This window comes from Larus michahellis, chromosome 4, assembly GCF_964199755.1.
Source record: "Larus michahellis chromosome 4, bLarMic1.1, whole genome shotgun sequence".
In the NCBI taxonomy this organism is placed as follows: domain Eukaryota; kingdom Metazoa; phylum Chordata; class Aves; order Charadriiformes; family Laridae; genus Larus; species Larus michahellis.
The window spans coordinates 35,102,677-35,122,254 of NC_133899.1; the positions used below are offsets into that span (position 1 = coordinate 35,102,677).

Here is a 19,578-nt window from a genome sequence, read left to right on the forward strand (position 1 = left end):
TAGAACATGGTGACAAGGTCTCCCCTAAGCCTTCTTTTCTCAAGGCTGAACAAATCCACTTCTTTCAGCCTTTCCTCACATGGCAGGCTTCCCTGGCCTTGGACCATCTTGGATCATCTCTGGACCCCCTCCTGCCTGTCCACATCTTTTTTGGGTAGCAGGAACCAAGACTGAACACAGCATTCCAGGTGTGACCTGACAAGCGCTGAGTAGAGCAGGAAATTTTAATCTTGTTAATTTTAATCTTATTTCAAAGCAATCTGCAATCCCCAACTTGATTTTTAAAGTCTACTCTGAAGCAAGTTTAATTAAGCAAAACTTACAACTTACCTTCCCAGTATTTCCAGTAATTCTGCTATGCCATTGTGATGTTCTGTTTCATAAATAAACCTAAATAAATGAAAAGTTTTACTCAGCTGCTGCTGAAGAGAGATACAAATCTAACACCAAGATCCCCATCTCACATTACAGTTAACCTTGACCTCCCAGGTTTTAGTCACTCAGTAAAAAGAAAACAGAAACGCATAGTGGAAGAGAAACTTTGTGGAAACACAAATCAATAGGACATCAAGCTGCTTTCAATGTTGACAAGTGCTTGCTCTTTTCTCCCACATTTAACAAAGCAGCAGACTTGAGCTTTTTCCAATACTCCTATTCTACGCCATTTTAATAAGGCAAAACTGAACACAGCAAACAATGCTTTAAATATTAAAATAACACAAGAGCATCTGGCATAATCAAATGCCATGACTCAACCTTCTATAATGCCTGCAAGCACAAGGTGTTCAAACAGTTACTACTTATGGATTGAAAAAGCTCTTTGACATTACAGACTTTTGTGCATACAAAAGGGTCTGTAATAAACACAAGTAGTCAAATTTTCCTGAATTTTCTTTCGACAGAGCACTGTAATTTACTAGGCAATCACCTTTCCACCCTTCTTCCAAATTGCCTGAGTGTAAATTTATTGAGAAAGTTCTATGTCCAACTTCAGGTATTTTGCAAATAGTTACAAAAATTTACGCTTATGAGAAAATAATTCCACTCGTTTGAAAATATTTTTCTATTTGAAAATCAGACACATTAAAAATGACACATTTAACAGCTACTTTTAATCCGGAATATTTGATGTGACTGGTTTTTTTCTCCTTAAAGACCCTTTCCATATAATTCAGAACAATTCCAAGCAAAACTAAAGACAATGATACAAAAAGCTTTGGACTGAATTAACAGGAACGTGAAAGTTCAATAGGTAAAAATATACTTATATTTTACATTAGGAAAAAGTAGATTAATGCACTATGAGGACAAAATTCAGGCAATTCTGGTCAGTGACAAATAAAGACCACACATTTCTTAGGTAAACACAGTAACAAACTGACAACTTGCAGGAAAAAGTATAAGAAAAGGAAATATTTTGAAAAATTTTACACATACTTTAAGAGCTTACCATGCATAATCCACTAATTCAAGACAGAAGTTGAAACAACTTTCCTCCCTGGTGCTCATGTCCAGGAACACCAGTTTACGTTTGGATGCAAAATGTTTCAACTTCTAGCTCCTGAATGTGATACAACTAAGTGAGGTTTTCTATTTAATTTTTTTTCCCCCTACAACTTGGTAGAGAAAGATAGCCTGTACAGTGCAAACTATATAAAATCCATTATAAATTTCAGATTGAAAAAAATATTTTTATACAAGCTATTACAAAGTTGATCTAATGACCGGAACATTTCTTAGTCTTTCTTTGCACCAGAACTATCTGTGTTTGAAGACTTTGCTTCCATTATCACTAACAGTAAAGTGGAGGAAGTGGCAAATAAAAACACCGTTCAGAAGTGCATGATAATACCCCGTGATGCTGTTGTACCATCTGGTTCAGATATTTTACAAAATGATGCTTTTTGGAATTAATTTAATAAAATCTATATGCGGGGGCAGGGGGGCGAGGGGGAGAATTTACATCTTTGAAAGATACACCTGAGCTTTGCCCTTAGGACATACTGGCTCCTGACACGTCCAGTCAAGAGTGGTTATCTGCAAGACAGAAGAGGCTTAATAATTATTTTAAAGTAGCCCCTCTGTGTGTGTTCTAAAGGCTCACTTGTTACCATAGACAGGGGAGACAAGCTCCCTCTACAGCTGGTACTGCTGGGTGCCATTCAGGAGACAGCACCGAGAATGTGGCAGCTTTTTGCTATTTTCTTAAAGGGGTAGCATCACACATTCATTTTGGGATGAAAACAACAGCAGCAGAGAAGAAGGGAAGGGAAGCAAGATGGAAGGAGTGTAAAACCGATGTACAACATAATTATTTGTACAAAAGAGAAGCGAACCAAAACTAAAAGACTAAAAGGCAGACACAATAACCTTGCATTCACGCTTGACATAATGGCAGTAAAAATACACTTGTAAAGACCTTTGGTAATACAGTGGATTCATTTTTCATCTTTACATTTATTTTTTTTTTTTTTTTTTTGTATCGGGGATAATACTACAGTTCATTCTATGGCAATTAAAAACATATTTCATGAGCACTAAATGGTATATCTCAGTATATCTCAGTTCTGAGGAAAGAAAATATGTTCTTTCAAGCAAATTCCTTATCTGTGACTTGATTTGAGCCCAAATTCTACATTATGAAGAACTACATTTTATTAAGGCACTACTGTAATACAAATACTACTGCCCAATAAGAAAAAAAAGCCTCGCAGATAAAGATACCAAACCACCCACTGAATCACATACTAACTCAAATTTCAGCTGCCAAGTTTATGCTGTGTGCAAGACTACCCTAATTTAAATCTCCCAGACTGATATTAATTATCATTAGATGTAGCAATATTGAGTATAAACTTACCAAGAATTAAAAACAAATTGCTAGCAGCGTCTTGGAGTATTTTTAGTTGTATACCTGATCACATGCACCTTAATACAAATATATTGACATACCTATAAAATATATTATTAATTTGTTTCCGGATGTAAGCTCTTAGGCCTAAGAATTTCCCATATATTCTGTGAAGAGTTGTTTTAAGAAAATCTCTTTCACGAGGATCTTCACTGTCAAAGAGCTCTAAAAGCTGCAAAGAGGGAAAAGAAGAAATGAGCTTTACTTGAATCTAACGCATTATAAAAATAATATAGAGCTTGAAGTTATTTTTTTTTTACCTCACCTGTAATACAAACTTCTGATCAATATATTTCTTAGCTATATTAGGTTGAAAATCTGGAGATTCTAAAAACCTTAAGAAAAATTCATAAACAAGCTGAAAAAAAAAACCCAAAGAAAAACAGCATTAGTCTTTTAAACAAAGAACCATTTTATAAGCAGCACATTACCAAAATTACTAACTAGTTGCTCAGAACTGCATTATGTTTCTATTTATATTTATCTATGTACCACACAGTAAAAGCTTTGCCCTTGCTCTTCTGACAAAGTACAAGAACTACTTAAGGTTCTTCAAACTGCATTGAAATTCTGCTGAGCTCCATCAATAGAATTTTACTCAAATGACATCCAGCAATCTAAAATTCATCATGCCCAGAAGTACGTGTTTTGAAGATTCTCTGTTCCCTTCTGTTTGCCACGGTACCTCTGAAAGCTAAAGCTGTGCCAGAATCAGATCAAAGCATTCACAGTGACAAACGGAAGCTCATTTAAAATCACAGCAGTTACATCTGTACTGCAAGAAACAACAAGCCTTTAACCTATAATATACTAACAGATTTTTTTTTTTTAAAGATTATCAGTTTAAATTCAAGAAATGTATTTTCAATATTGCAGAGAAATGTAATTGACATAAGATAAACACATAACCTAAACAATTTTGAGTTGATAAACAATGACTTTAATGTCAAAATTCAATTCGACTGTGACGTCCTAGTCTTTGTCAAATACCTGTAGATGAGGCCATGCAGCTTCTAAGGTTGGTTCATCTTCCTCTGGATCAAATTCTGCTCCCGTTGGATTGGAAGATGGTGGTAATGTTCGAAACATATTAACTGCAAACTGAAATCACATGTGCCTTTAAGAACTTTGAAACAAGCGAATGATTAAATAAAGACTTCAAAGGTGGCTTTGACTGAGAATTCTTTACATGAACTATTTTCATTAATATTTGCAATAATACAAGCTATATAATCCTGTAGTTTAAAAAATGAGGTCCATTCATTCTTCCTTAAAGATTTCTAACTTGGAGAACACTTTTCCATGCAGTACTCTCTTAAAGCACAAACCTACTGTCAGGATATGTTTTGTGAGGAGATTGCTCTGATCTCTTTACGCACACACACTTTAAAAGCTTATGCAAATGTATACAAAATGTTTACACAAACATTTTTTTATATATACACTTTACAAGGCCTTGCAAAAACCTGCAAAAGTGGAAGTCAGAAGCAGAGACGCAAAACAAAGATTACCCGCAACTGTTCTTCTCTGTAAAATACTATGAGTTTCATTTCGCACCGTGGGTATACACACATGGAAACACTTCAAAACCAAATTCCTCCCTCCCCCTCTTTGCGGTATTTCTCTTAAACCACGTCCATCTACCTGCCATCAGGGGGCACTGAGGGGGGAGAAATGCACATCCTAATCCTTTAGTCTCACTTCATCTCAATTCTCAAACCCCTGAAAACCGTTTATCATCCCCAGGGAAGTGGAGCAGACTACAAAGATGAGATGCTTTTCAAGTTGCTCATATATACACAGATAAATTATTTTTGTGTTTCCAAGTGCTTGTCTAGATGTACATTCATACTATGTATGAATCAAAGTAGTACTCTTCACAAATCCCTTTAACATGAGTTTCAAAGTCTCTAATAAAGACAAAAAAAACCATTCCCTGTCATACAGAGAGAAAACTTTTCTACGAGGTCCTGTTCTAGGCAAAACAAACTCATCACTAAATACACGTAGCTTCAATTTTTTTACAATAAGAATATATAACCAGAAATAATCACATTTGTATCAATTTACACAATGCATACAATCACAAACGCAAAATAAAACGCATTTAGCTGGCTGAAAAAAAAAAAAACTTAACATGATTTTTGGGATAAATTTAGCACGCATTCTCAACAATAACCTCACCTAGAATGGTGCAAAGACTTAAAAGGTGTGTGGCATCCTAAATTCTCCACTTGCAATGACAGCTAGTAAAACCAGCTGGCTTCTTTACGGGTAAGAGAGATACAACTAGCTAGTGATTCAAATGGATGTTCTCACACCCTGAGGAGTTAATGATTAAAACTTTACTGAGCAAGTTGGAGGGAACAGGTTTTTGCGTTTGCCAGTAAGAAAACCTGAGAAAGCCTTTAACTGTTTAGCCAAGACGACTATAGCTGTCAGTTCTGAAAAGACACTAATTCCTCAATTCCACTTGTAATCCAGAGTATGAGGTAGGGCAGATGCTGGTAGGAGACAACCAAATTGCTGAGCAAGTAGAAAAAAAGTAATCTATTTAGCCACATAAAGGCACCCAATTCAGACCGTCTTGTTCTATTTTGTTGCTTACTCATTATCAAGCCAGTACCAAGCAGTCTAAACTTATTTTTGTACGGAATAATAAAATAAAAAAATTAAGATCAATTCCAATCAGTATACAGTCCCAAACCACCTCCACTACTTCAGAATGATCCTTTGAGACAAATGCCTCAGTCTCTCAGCAACTCGAACATTGCAGAAGTGATGAGAAGACTGCCAAAATAAAAACACAGTGGTGTACTGTCCTAACCCTTCATAACGATTGAGTGTATTAGGCTCCATAAAGAAATTCTCTTCAAGTCTATTCCTTCTTACAAGACTGAAGTGCTTTCAAATGCACAGATCATGTTTGTGCTTTATAAAAATACTAAGGCATTTTAAAGTAAATTTTGGTAAACTTTTGCTCACAATGAGAATGGTGGCAATGCTGAATGGAGAGCTACATCCTGCACAAAACTGATTTAACAAATCAGCTGCAGCTGGCTGCATGGAGCCTTAGCATAAGGCATACATATACTCTGTCCAAAATATCTACCACAAGCACTGGTAAGAGTTAACCTATACATTGTTATTGATATTCTATTGCTGTAGCAGATTGGAGATATCTTTTTGCAAGTATTTAGGGGAAAATGTGAGAATACATTTCCTAAATCTGGCAACATAAGAGACAACAGGACAGAGAAGCTGATTTGCTAGGAAAAAGAAAATTCTTTGCAAAAGGCTACATCACCAGGAGCAGCAGAAACCTTTACAGAGCCTTTTCAAGAAAAACCAAGAGTTGGCTCAGCACACATGCCAGTACAGGGCATCTCCTGGACCAGTTAGAAAAGAAAACACTAGCCCATTGGAACTTGCACTGAACTGAATGTCTTATTTAAGGATGCAAAAGAACATTTTATTTACTTCATCAGCTGAAAGGTTCCTACGCTTTCAACAAGTGTACAATACTGCTCAATTTAAGGAAAAACCCCTAAACCCTACAAGTTTGAGTCTGCTTATAATGTAGCTATTCAGAATGCAAGGTCCACTCCAGTATCACATTTAAAAAAATCTATTCTTTGTGCCACAATTTCAGTCTTTATTATGTTCAAATTCCATCGCAGATAATAATCACATGTGCCATTTTTATTCTTTTCTCATCTTTTACTGAGGGTTTTTTTGGGTTTGCCTTTTTTTTTTTTTTAAATAGCATCAAAGCTTTCTTGCTGATCATTTCAAGATTACTCGTAAGCTCTGACAGATTAAGCTGCCTCTGTTTAAAGATGCTATTTTGCAGAGGAATGCATTGCACCCTTCTTTGGTGGGATTCTGGGAAAAGCATCAGAATGCCTTGTTTCCCTCTTCGCATTCTGACTTCTTCTCATCAACACCTCCATTCACAGTTTAAAATAATGCTGTGAATTACCTATTAACTGGCAGGGCTAAGGAGCATATGTATGTGCTGTCCTGCCATCTCACATCTGACAGATGGCAGAGCAGACAGTGGGAGGCAGTATCAAACTGTATCAGCTAAATCTGCAAGACTTACATCATATTCCCATGAAGGAAACGTCATCCTGATGCTCTATTTTTCTTCAAGATATTCTTTCATTTCAGCAATTGAGATGTAGGTCTGATACAGTCTGAGACTGGTATATCAGAGTAACTACTCTTTCAGAAAATTAAAAACAAAAGCTAAAATATCTTTATGTTCCCCTTTTTAAAAGCACGGACATCAAGCAACTAACCACCTCCAACCGCTGTTTAAAAAAAATGCGGTGATGATTTACAATAATCAAAGGTCTTCTGAGCAAACAAACCCAGGAAGACTAGACCTGAAATTTAAAACTTGTTAAGGTTGTTAAGCAAATGGAAGAATAATCAGTCTTTGCTAGATGAGAAAGTCTCAGGCTCTCGCTATAAAGAAGAAAAGGCAGGTCATGCAAGGTGTTAGGTACAATGTTTTATATTTTTTATTTTTGAGAATATCAAATGGAAAGAGTTAAAACCCAAAAATCAGAATAATTTGTTCCATGAGCGACGGAGCCAACGAAGCCTGATTTGATCTGTTTTGTGTTTTATATCCTCGACCAACAGAACACAAAACCATTCAAATCAAGATGCAGCATCTCTCAGTGAAGGCACAAACCTGAAAATCTCCTGTCTATTAAGTCACTGAAATTTGGGAAAGTTTACAATGAATTAATATCAGCGAGACCTTTATCTTTCTGTCAAAAGGCTTCTTCCTAACTTTTAAGTCTTTTAACCAAACAGAAAAGACACAAGCTGCAAAGCCTAACTACCTCTAAGGCCAATTTCCCACAGAAGTACTAAGTGAACATAGCATAATTTAAACATATCCCCTCCCCAGCTCCCCCCGCTCCCACAAGCCCCCCTCAATTTTATGAAATGTAAACCTTTATGAAACTTGGGCTAGCATGTCAAAATTCTCTCTGTGCTGTTAGCACTGACTATACTTGAATCCAAAGGACATAACTTAGGAGGACAGGATAACAAGAAAGAAAAGCAAACAATCTGCCTTTTACCGCTTCACAGATATGTTTGCTGTAATGGTAGTTATGGACCCTACTTTTCTGGTGGCCCATTTTGTATAACGCTGGAGAATATTTTCCAGCAAGTATCAAAGATATCGTTACACATTTTCTCCTCCCTTCTGCTGAGCAGCCTGGGTGAAGCCTGACATGAATGGCTCTGAACGACAAGCTATATGATCTCAAAGTCTGCGCTGTCTATATTCATGTGAATAAAGCCACCCTAATAGCTAAACAGAGCCACAAGTAAATGTACACTTCTATTCACAGCAACATCTCTTACTGTAGACCAAAGATCAGAGTAAAAAAAAAAAGACACATCTGCAAAACTCCCAAAACAAAACAAAAAATCAGCCTCCCATGCATATAACTATGTAATTTAGTTAAAAGTTGCAGTGAAAACCACTTCAGTTGCTAAATAAAATTATATCTGTTCCTATATATTATCAATTCAGAAGGGTAGTATTAGCCTATGTGCTTCACAAAAATCCTGATTTATCATCCCCAAGCACTACTTCATCATCATCACCACTAAGAAAATTATTCTGGGAGCTAGAGAAATAAGCAAGCCGTATTTATACATGCTTTTGATCTACTTCTTTCTCAGAACGCTACAACCCTGGACCCTCCACATCCAGTACTGCCCCAGCCTCCTCTCAGCTCTCCTCAATACCCTCCGGCTGGCTAGCTGGGGAAGTGAATATCCCTACTGATGTTCACTTTCACAGTCCCTCTTAAAACAGATACAATCCAGGTATTGCCCACCCTTCCCTGAGGTGGAAAGTGGCATTAATTTGGGTCTGCATTCTACATAGCTAGCAATTCTCACAACTTTCTACAAAACTGCTTCTGACAAACTAGCGTACAACAGAACATGCTCAAAAAGACCTGTTTTCTTCAAAAGCCAAGCTAAAAAAAACGCAAACCATGTATTATTTTCTAAATAAGAATCTGCAACAGATCCTTTTGATGAAAAAACCTAAATTTATAATTTGCAAGATTTATTCAGACGTTTGACTATATGTCCCATAGTTTTGAAAAGAGGTACGTTCCTGCTCTGAGGTTAATCAATCCAACCTTATATACCTGAGAAATGGAACTTGTTATACAAGCGTTTAACAAAAAACATTTCATTTCCCATCACATCTTTGCTTAGAAATGTAAAAAGAACGTGAAGGACATTCATCTGCCTTTTTGAGGAAGGAAGGGAAGAAACCCTTGCATCCGCTCTAGAGAGTAACATCAAATCCATTTTAGAAATTAATTCCTCTCGTATCTTTTGAAAAGGAGACTTATGCTTAACATTAAATAATTGAACTAAGCCACTAGATGAATATGATACAGCTTAAAGACAAGACCTTACTATAAATTAGCCCAGGACACTAGAAGCGAAAAAATAAGGGTGAGGGGTAGGGTGGGTGGACATGACACGAGCACTAGAATTATAAAGAATAAAGAAGAACCAGATGATAAGTTAAACGCTTCTCTTGACAGAGAGAAAGAATATTTGAAGCTACTAAAAAGAAAACATATTATTTTATTATTATTAAACAGGTAACTTGTGAAATTCATGGCCCTAAGTGTTTGGCCTAAATAATACGTTAACAAAACCAAACAAAAATTGACACACCCAGATATATATTCATGTCTATCTATATATACTCATATGTAAATGAGTAACCTCCAGGTTATGAACAGAATGGCACAGTAAAGTCCTAATTCTTACGCCAACTACCAACTCCACAAACTTCCCAAACCAAGAACCACTCTCAAATCTGAGTATTTCTTGATCACTCTCCTAATTTTACTGAAAACACTGTTTCTTATTAATATAATTCAGTGGCAGTAGCAGCACACAACTTATCGATGTCTCTTCTAAGAGTCTTGAAGTACACAAAGACATTAGATTTATTTTTCGTTAAAATCCACACAATCAACTCAAATCTACTGCTAGAACTTAGCAAAAGTACACCTCAATCTACATATATATGCCTAGAAGAAGCTGAAAATACTACTGCAGGAGTAATACAGTTGTTTCAGAACAGATGACCAAAAGAAAGTTGTTCCATAAAAGCAGCCTAAAAGAATAGTTATCTGAATTTAACCTCAAAACACTGGGCCAGGTGCCTTCATTGACAGTGTCTATTGCAGTGCTGTATCAGTCCCATGCAAGGAAACCCCGTACCCTTTGGAACCTTGCACATAAAACACATTTTAAATTCACTGAAAGAATCGTCGAACAGATGCTGCGTGCTCCCAGCAATTAAGATAGTAGCAAAATTCTGTGCCAAGATTTATTAAACTGACCGAAGCACAGACTTTACTACCACTGGTTGCATCTGAAAGTGAATAAAATACATAGTCTCCTCAGACAAATGTATTCTGGCCGTAACAGTTTGATGGAGGAAGATAATGCAGGGACATAAGGCAGAATTATGAAACTATGTGCAGTTAGGACTTCTTACGCAGAGCAAACACTAGTGTCTGAAATAGATATTCCAGAACTCATCATGAACTCCATTTTACATAAACGAACTCTCAGCAAGCTTATTCTCTTTCATAACTCCCCTTTAATCAGTGTCAAGTATTCCAAAACAAGCAATCAATTAGCAAAAACCAGAGATATAAATAAGCTATCAAGACATGGGAAAAGCCATGATCCCACAACTCCTCATTAACCATCCCCAACACCTTCTGTACATGTTTGACATCTAGAGTTATGTGTAATCCTCACATACGCAGAAGTTCTCATGAAAATAACTTCTGTATCAGTAAACACTGCTGATTTAGGTAACAAGCAATCTTCAGAATAAGCAACATCTTTCATACTATAAATCCTTAGAATCTTTGAAGAAGCTTCAAAGTCTCTGATTTGCAGGAGGACCTCAAAATTTGACTGAGTTCATATTTATGTTAAAGATATGCTGTTTTCTTATCCTCCTGAAAATTCACCCCGAGTTACAAAGTCTTGGGAAAAACCATCATGTCACACACGCGATCAAGAGTTTCTTGCAGGCTTAGTAGTTGGCTGTTTCAAAAGATGCTTTCTGTTCTGTGTATTGCAGAAAACAGCCACAAGAACCGAGACAGCAGAAACAACGCAGGTGTTGAACAGTTCATGTAGCTTGTTCCAGCCAGAACCCTCATCTGCCATCCTGTGTACTAGATAACGTCTGACTCTTATTCTCACCTCTGAATACAGAATAAAATCAGATTTTCAGGTTTGCAATTTACATGCTTTTTTAACAGCTAAATGCATTTAACTTTCCTCCCTATTTTCATAAACACCTAATAAAAAAAAAAAACCACAAAGATTTGTGGGGGAGAAAAGGCAATGCTTTTTTTTTTTTTTAATACTAGATTTCATTTTTACCAACTTAAACCATAATTTACTTCTGCTTCGTGTACGTTTCTAGTTACTATCTTATGAAGAAGAGGAATTAACACTGGCAACAGGATTTAAAAGCACTGTTATATTACCTTTTTGCAGATGTGCAAACATAGCTGATTTTTTTTTTTTTGACGATTTTGGTAAGATTTCTTAAGATAAATTAATACAGCCAAAGAAGCAACTGTTAATTAAAAAAAATTCAAAATATTTCTCATTGTTAAATCACTTACCATATGTACTACTTCAGGGTAAATAGGTTCTGTAATCACATTGCGATTGTGTGTGATATATTCTACCATTTCACTTAAAGCTGCTCGTTTTACTTCCTTCCACTTTAGGTCACTTAGTGGATCAGAAACAAAGTCAAAAAGTACACAACATTGTCGTAACTTCTGGATAAAAAGTTTTTCTTGATCAGCAGGAGGAACATCTGAAAAGTGAAAATAATTGGTTATAAATTATATTGTAGTGGACTTTACTCTTTTCCCCATTTGATTTCCCGAGATGCAGGCATAGCAATCTTTAAGACCACAAGCGAATCTTTCTGAATCTTCAAACAACTTTCAGGAATATAACGGTCCAGAGTATGAACCCCAGTAAAATACACTGTATATGACAGGATGATTTAACAGAATTGCAACAGTGATGCATACTTGCCTTTGCCAGAAATAGGTGCGAGATGGAAAAAATACATACTTGAAAAAAATGTCTCAAGGAATTCCCCAAACAGCTCAGTGTACAAAAATATTAGAAATACCCTGGTTTTAGTATTAGAGATAAATGGGTGGATCCTCAGTTTTGGCACTAGGTTTAAGCCAGAGCCACTTTTTAAACCCAGGAACTGCCACCTCACACAATCCATTTTTATGTCAAGTGCCTCCTCCAATGCAGTAACCACATTTAGGCACAGAACAACTATTAAAGGTTTTTTTTAAACTTCCAATTAACACAAGAAATATTTAAAGAAACTGGAGCAACGCACTTAGGATCTTCAACTATTTGGTCTATTGTTAACACTGTTTTGAAATTTTGTTTCACGTATAGGAGTGTTAGGCTTGCATTATCAACCTAAGCACTTGCAGGAGTCCCTTTGGTTACCTGTGGCCAGCACTGCAAAATTAAACACTGGCTGCCTAGAAAAGACTATACTTAAATCACCAAGATGAATACAAAATATGAAAAAAATTAACAGTAAATTTTAAAATAAATTTAGTAAATACCTCAATCTGATATTTACTCATTGTTTATCATCACTCAGATGCAGCTGATAAGAAACTATTTTGATGTCTCCTGTGATACCTATTCAAAATATTTCACAGGCTTCAGAATATCCTGAGACCAGACTCCCTCATCTTCAGTAACAAATAAAAAAAAGAGAGAATATTTGTACACGTGTAGAGTGTACTATTTTGGTAACACTCTGTAATTCATTGTCTATATAACTGTTATTCACTTAACCTTATGAGACAAAGGTTGCCTTGCCTACACAGTCTTTGTGCAGTGGTATTTTTATTGTTTGACAAGGATACCTAGGTTGTCATAAAAATTTAAAGTTTTTACCTCCCAATTTTCGCTTCCTGTGCTTTACCCCCTAATCCTCCCTGCTGATCCTCCACAATTAAATATTTAGCACTTGCATGTATGGTGAAATTAGACTGCACAGTTCAAACTTCATACACAGAATCAATAAGCAAGTAAGCCAGCACTAGTTTTGCCGTCAGTATTTTCCAAAATAATGAATCTTCAAAAAAATTAAAAAAAAATATACTTACGTTGACATAAACCCACCAATTATAATTTGAAACTAAAGTAAGCCTTAATATAGATGTAGAAGTTTAAGTTTAGGTTACTGTTAAGAACAAACTAACACTAGACTGCTGTTTATAAACATTCACATGTTGACAAATTAAAATACCTCCTATGGCTAACATTTCAACAGTTATAAAAAACAAGTTATGCCTTTTAAATCCTACAGAACTTTAGCCTTGATGCCACAAGCAGTTAAGATGACTAATGTATGTGAAATTACAGATCATTATACACAGCAAAAACTTTCAGGATCAGGACCCTAACTTTTAATGCTTAGGACTAAAGTAACTGGACAAAGGTAAAGACAGTAGCACCACATTGTGACTGCAGCAAAAATTCATGTCCAACTACAATGGCCACATAACTACAGCACTAAGCTTAAGACAAGAAATGTGAACACAGCATAGAAAGCCTGTGTAAATTAGCACCATAAGACATTATGTTTCAGTATAATGGCTTTTTTATTGTTAGATATGAACTGCTAAGACATAAATAGCGTAATAAATAACCGAGTAAGACTAGACTGCCTTTGTAAATATTTCTGCAGTTTGCTCCCACTTCTTCCAATTGATGACTTTTCTTTTTCCTTAGAGTGTCATAAAATGCTAAAATTTTCTTAAACACAAGCAGCAAGAGCTACCATCAAACAAAGTATTTCAAGTGGTACTACTGAATATAAGCACGCAGAACCTAATACATAAATACACTGTCTAATAAACTGAACGTCTGACAGATATCTACAGTCCGGTTGATTAGTTAAATACAAGGAGTTGCTCTCCTTTAAGTGCCTGAAAAGCTTAAGATAACAAAAGCTGGAGTAGTTCCTCCCTCCCCAAGAGAACTTGTTTTCAGAAGTACTTCTGTTATAATAACCTTAGAGGACATATTTGGTTTAAAATGGCCGGCAATCTTTTTTTTACATTATGTACACTGAATTGCTCTGAAGACTAATTCCAGAAAAAAAAACCCTGTAAAGTAATAGCCCTGAAGAACATAGAGAATAAAAATGTAGTGTGCACAAAAGAAACCATAACCAGTTACAGACTTCAGTGTCACCAACACACCTCAGATAGTGAAGACTTCAAGAACTAGAAAGAAGATGCACAGTGACACGTGTCCCTAAACAGAACGACAACTTTCTGGCAAATAAAACAAAATTCCTGTTGAGTGTTGTGTATAAAATGAAGGTAGTTGAAGCCACACAATTTTTTTTATCTGAATACACACACTTTTGTCTATTTAGATTAAAAACTATAGCGATGAATAATTTCTCCTGGAAAAAGAAAAAGAGTATTTAATCAAGTAGTTTGCATACTGAGAGCCAGCCAAATTCATGACCTGAATGTAGAAAGTCTCAGATGCACAAAGTGATTGGAGTGGTTACTTTTTCCCAATTAACTGTAAAACGGAAAGTGGTTCAACCTGAAGCGTAACAATACAATTTCACTTAGGGATACTCTGCTATGAATGGTATACTCCACAAAATCCAACGCCTAAATAGAGACTATAATCATACAAGCAGTGGACATACAATTACAGTGATTTACAGTACACTAACCTGAAAGGAGAGGAAGCATTAAAGCTGTAATTACTACTAATCTCGGAAGTTAAAGACTGAGGACTAAGAGGGTCAAGAAACACCCTCACAGGGCAAGCCACCTCCATTGCTGTTTATTTTGAAGTGGCTTAACTATTTTAAGTACCTCAGTCATCCCTGTTATTCTAGCAGAGTGAGATGTTCTTTATAGAGACTGAGAACCTCACATATTTCTAAGGAACTGTGTTTTGTTTGAGTTTCTTTCCCCCTGTAGGTCTGTTCATCCATAGCTTTCAAATGTATGGACCTCAAAACAAGATCATCCCTACTTCTAAGATTTGAAAGGACGATTTCAGTATAACAAAAAATAGAAGGTGGGTAAGAAGCTGACTTGAGTAGACTGTAATTTTTGCACAGAGAGAATGTATGCACACCTGCAGAGCAACTCTGAGATGCTCCGAGAAGTCATTTCTCCTCAGCCACATGCCAGGGACTATCTGGTTAGTTCTTTCAGTTAACTGCCTGATGACTTCTACATCACATTGCACTTCAATTAAGCTATAACCCTGACTTCCAGTTCCCCAAGTAGTTAACTGACAGATTCGAAGAGGGTGCTACTAAGTGAAGGTTTCCATAATTGAGCAACTCTGGTGCTCCATTCCCCAACAACCATGGGAGGGCCATGGTTATCCAGAAGCTACTCCTTACAATTATTCCAAACCTGACATTTGGAGCTATTCACTGAGCAATGTTTTTAAGAAAACAAACCAAACGCCACCACACTACCCCCCCCAAAACCAAATCAAACCAAAATAAAGACACATCCCCTCCATTTGCTAGCCACTATTTACATCATTTTCACAGAATTTGTTTCTAAACAGTAGCACTAGTATAATCTTAAGACTCTTTATTCAATCCAAACGCTTATCCCTATCAGTAATCATACTTTAAATGAGTACCATTTCTGGTCTTCTACTGGAACAGGAGCACAGGTTTTCAGAATCATAAAGAATTTCAGTGTTACATTTGGATTGGATGTCCAGCAATTCCTGACACAGATTTACACAAGTATTGTAATGGCATATTTTATGCCTAAATCTGCATTATTCATCCTACTGTCCTTTTTGTAAGATAGAAAAATACACTAGAAAAAGTATCAAAAGAGGTAGGTACTACAATAGTATAGTAAGCCTCTGGGCCTGAGGGATCAGCTTTTTGTCTCGCTCAGGTTTTTCAGAATTTCCTTCCTTCCAGTCCCAGGATAACTTAGATAACTTCCACAAAAGGCACACTTAAAGAGATGCAAGCTCTACCCCTTCTATTTTAAAGGTATTGATACAGTAGTAGCTAATCAGCTTAAAATCTTCAACCTCATCTTAAGACTGTGGCATTGCCACATAAACTTCCCCATGAGTATAAAATATGTTTCCTTCCACTGTATAATTGATACCAGCTGTGCTTTTATTATCAGACTAACTATACAAACATCTCACTCTGTGAAAGGCAGCACTTTCAGTCCATATCTCAGTTTGGGGATACGGAAACTGAAAGGAAAGAACAGGTACTCAGCTACTGCCTGCCTTAGCAAAACACAGATAATCGGTTGTAAAAGCTAAAATTTAAACAGTCGACTTTGTATGAAAACTGATTCCTTGGAAGGTTTGGGTATGTCTTCAGCCGTTCTTACCGTGAATTAAAGGTAAACGAGCTCACTGCAAATGAACTGTTCACACTGTTAACTGTCCGCCCTCCGTCCTTGCTTGCTTCTCAGCAAGGATGTGGCATCATTCTGCACCCAGAAGCTACCAACAGACTGTAACACCCTGAGAAACCACCATGGTTTTTTTAAGGTACAGCATAGCTAAAGAACTAAAACATAGATCTCAAAACATATTTCAAAACAATCAAGATTTTTTTTTCTGCCTTCATATTAAAACAAATTTTGATTGGCTTAAGAAAATTCAAAATAGAAAAAGTAAAAATAAACAAGAAAATACTGAAGTTCAGTTTTTAAGCGCATGAACATACGTTCAATATTGTATGACACATGAATATTTTTGCATTGTAAGACTGTAAAGAACTTACTGTTCTCTGGTTAACATTTTTTATGTTCCTTCAAATCTAAAAATTAGATTTTTAGGTTTGTATTGTAATTGTGTCATCACTGGGCATTGATGATTGATCCATCCTCTATCTTTTTCATAGAAGCCCATTTTTCTCTGACAATGGTGTAATTTAATAGTTGCTGACTGGAGGACAAAAGGCAAGGCAGGGTAAGTAGGTGACCCAGAGATGTCACACAAAACAGCTGTTTCCTAGTACAAACTGGAACTGAAATAAAGCTAGAAGTTTAAAGTTTTTAGGTTATGTTCTGACAGGAAGAACAGTTGATACAATTTGTACCACAAAACACAATTTGTCATCAGTAAAACTCACTACGTTACATCATTTTGAAAGCAGAAAACAAGAGATGTGGTTGATAATTCACAGAAAATACATACAGAAGATAAAATTCATCTCAGTTGTGTTGAGCACTTTCTTCCTCATATATAAAAGCTCAGCAGAGGTACCACTTTTGCTGGGCTGACAGCTCCCCATTTCATTAAAAGAAAAATAGCTCTTTTTTCTTTAAAACTTTCAAATACCCATAGCTACCAATAAGACTATGTACACACACACCCCAGTAAAAAAAAATTCCTCTAATTCCAAATGTGCAGCTAGATTTTTTTTTCATACAGAAACACACTCAGAGGTTTAAGTCAAAGAATATACAGACCACCACACTGAGAAGCAGCATGAGCAAAAACAAGGTCATAGAAAAAAAGACTAACTAAAAATCACATGCTAAAAGTAACTGCTTCGTTAAGACAAAAGTTCAAGCATGTAAGGTGACTCCTGCTTTCAAGGAGATGAACGTGTCTGCAAACCTACTGCAGGGCTAGGGTTTTCAATGATATGGAAAAAACAACATTTAACTGTCAACTAGCATGCTACCCAGAACATATCATCAAGTATATCGATAGCATGGTCCCTTCTGCTGGTCAAAAGCAAATACTTAGTGTATTTCAAATTTGATGTCCATTAAACTAGCAGCATTAAAGCTTTAGTGAAGCTTTGGAATTTGCACTATATAGTTGTATTTCAACAAGGGGAGTTCAGTATCTCACAATGTTTTCTTAGACATTTCAGTTGGCAGTACCATGGCAGCATTTTTCAAAGAATAAGCACAATTCAGTATCTTGAGTAAGAAAAATGGAAATTGCCAGACATGAAGGCAGAGGGACTGAAAAGAATGGGACAAACGGCATAATCTGTCAAAACAGGGATTTCCCAGAATCAGCACTTTTTCCAGAACTAGCAATGAAGTCCATAAAAAGAGAAGAATAAGACAATCACAGAAAACTAGAAAGAAGATTACAAAAGCTTGTCTAACATTTGATAAAACATTATTTTGAAATGGTTAAATTGCTATCCTAATCCAAAGCAAGAAATACTTTTCCAGGTTACAGAACTTAGTTTTTACTGCATTTCTATTATTTGACAAACTCATTACAGTTTTCACTGATTTTATTGAAATCACGATGACAATAATTAAGACTACTTAGAGATGACACTCTCCCAGTTAACGGTATTCTATTCTAATACACGATACTGGAAATGAGGGGGTGGCATGGGGAAGAAATCTTCCAATTCATGCATGGAAAAGTTTAATTAAAGCTATAACTCCTAGCAGCACTTAAAAAAACCCTTGAGGAGTAGAAGAAAGAACTATGATTATATACAATATGCAATATATTTTATACTATAACTAGCAACCCTGGGAGTGGGAGTTTGGCTGCAGATAACTCAAAGCAGGCAAGATATTGTTGTATGCAACCCTTGGACTAGAAAATACATAAAACATACTGCTGTGTATGTTGTTTTATTTGGAACATTATTGATCTTGTAGAAGCATTTCTTTGCCAAAAGAAACGCTTAAAACAAGAAAGATGACCACAGCAGCCAAAGCCACAGGAACACTCATGGAAAAAGAGTGCTTGTATTAGACTCAAGAGAGCAAGATATATAAACATTTTAAGTGGCATAGAAGAGGAACAAGCTTCCGCTCTTTATCTCACTATTGAAGATAAAGGGATGCGCATGTAAGCGGTGTAAAGATGTAAGGAATGGCAGCTTACTCCAAAAGAACTGAGCTGTAAGTATAAGGTCCTTCTCTAATTACCACGCATTATACCAGTAAACATTCCTATAAAGTAGTTCTCAACAGTGCTTTTTTTTTTTTTTAAACACTTAACACATTTCCTGTCAGAAAAAGGACACTGAAGATTAGATGGACTTTCAATCTGAACTACAACAAAGCTCACAATTGCCAAACAACTCCCGATGAAAAAATAACTCCTGATAATTAAAAATATTTCACAGGTATTTAGGATTACAAGAAAACACTTAATAATCCAACCAGCTACTATCACAGTAAAGTTGTTTTGTTCAAGGCCAGCTGGAAGGTGAGCTGGGAATGGTAGATGGATGCACAAGGAGAGTTCCCAATCTCAAGCAGGACTGACCCTTGCCAGCACCAGCTGCCTTTACGCGCACTGTGATGCTCAGTAGCAGTCCAGGCATTCAGGAGAGGGGGGACATGAGAACCTGCTGTAATTACGGGCTATGTCCACTCCTTTGCTTTCAAGGAACTGAGCTGCTGCCAGAAACACCTTTTGGCTGTTCTTCAGATAACAGAAATTTGTAACTGGAAATAAAAGCTGCTTTTCCCTTCCCCTGCATTTGGAGAAATTGCGCTGTTCTTAACTGCTGCTAGTTCACA

The 19,578-nt window shown here is 36.3% G+C and overlaps 1 protein-coding gene across 5 annotated transcripts in view; it reads right to left on the reverse strand.

The window, feature by feature from the left end:
- Positions 1-19,578, reverse strand: part of PPP2R5C (protein phosphatase 2 regulatory subunit B'gamma) — an 86,272-nt gene that overhangs the window by 21,122 nt on the left and 45,572 nt on the right. For all 5 annotated transcript variants that reach the window (XR_012586633.1, XM_074583970.1, XM_074583971.1 and 2 more), the window contains 5 exons: positions 11,641-11,840; positions 3,902-4,012; positions 3,177-3,269; positions 2,953-3,083; positions 331-390 (listed from right to left, as the gene is read on the reverse strand). Coding sequence is in view for 4 of the 5 variants with exons in the window: in XM_074583970.1 (XP_074440071.1) it covers positions 331-390; positions 2,953-3,083; positions 3,177-3,269; positions 3,902-4,012; positions 11,641-11,840 (595 nt within the window). In the remaining variant the exon portion in view is untranslated. The remainder of the gene's footprint in view (positions 1-330; positions 391-2,952; positions 3,084-3,176; positions 3,270-3,901; positions 4,013-11,640; positions 11,841-19,578) is intronic.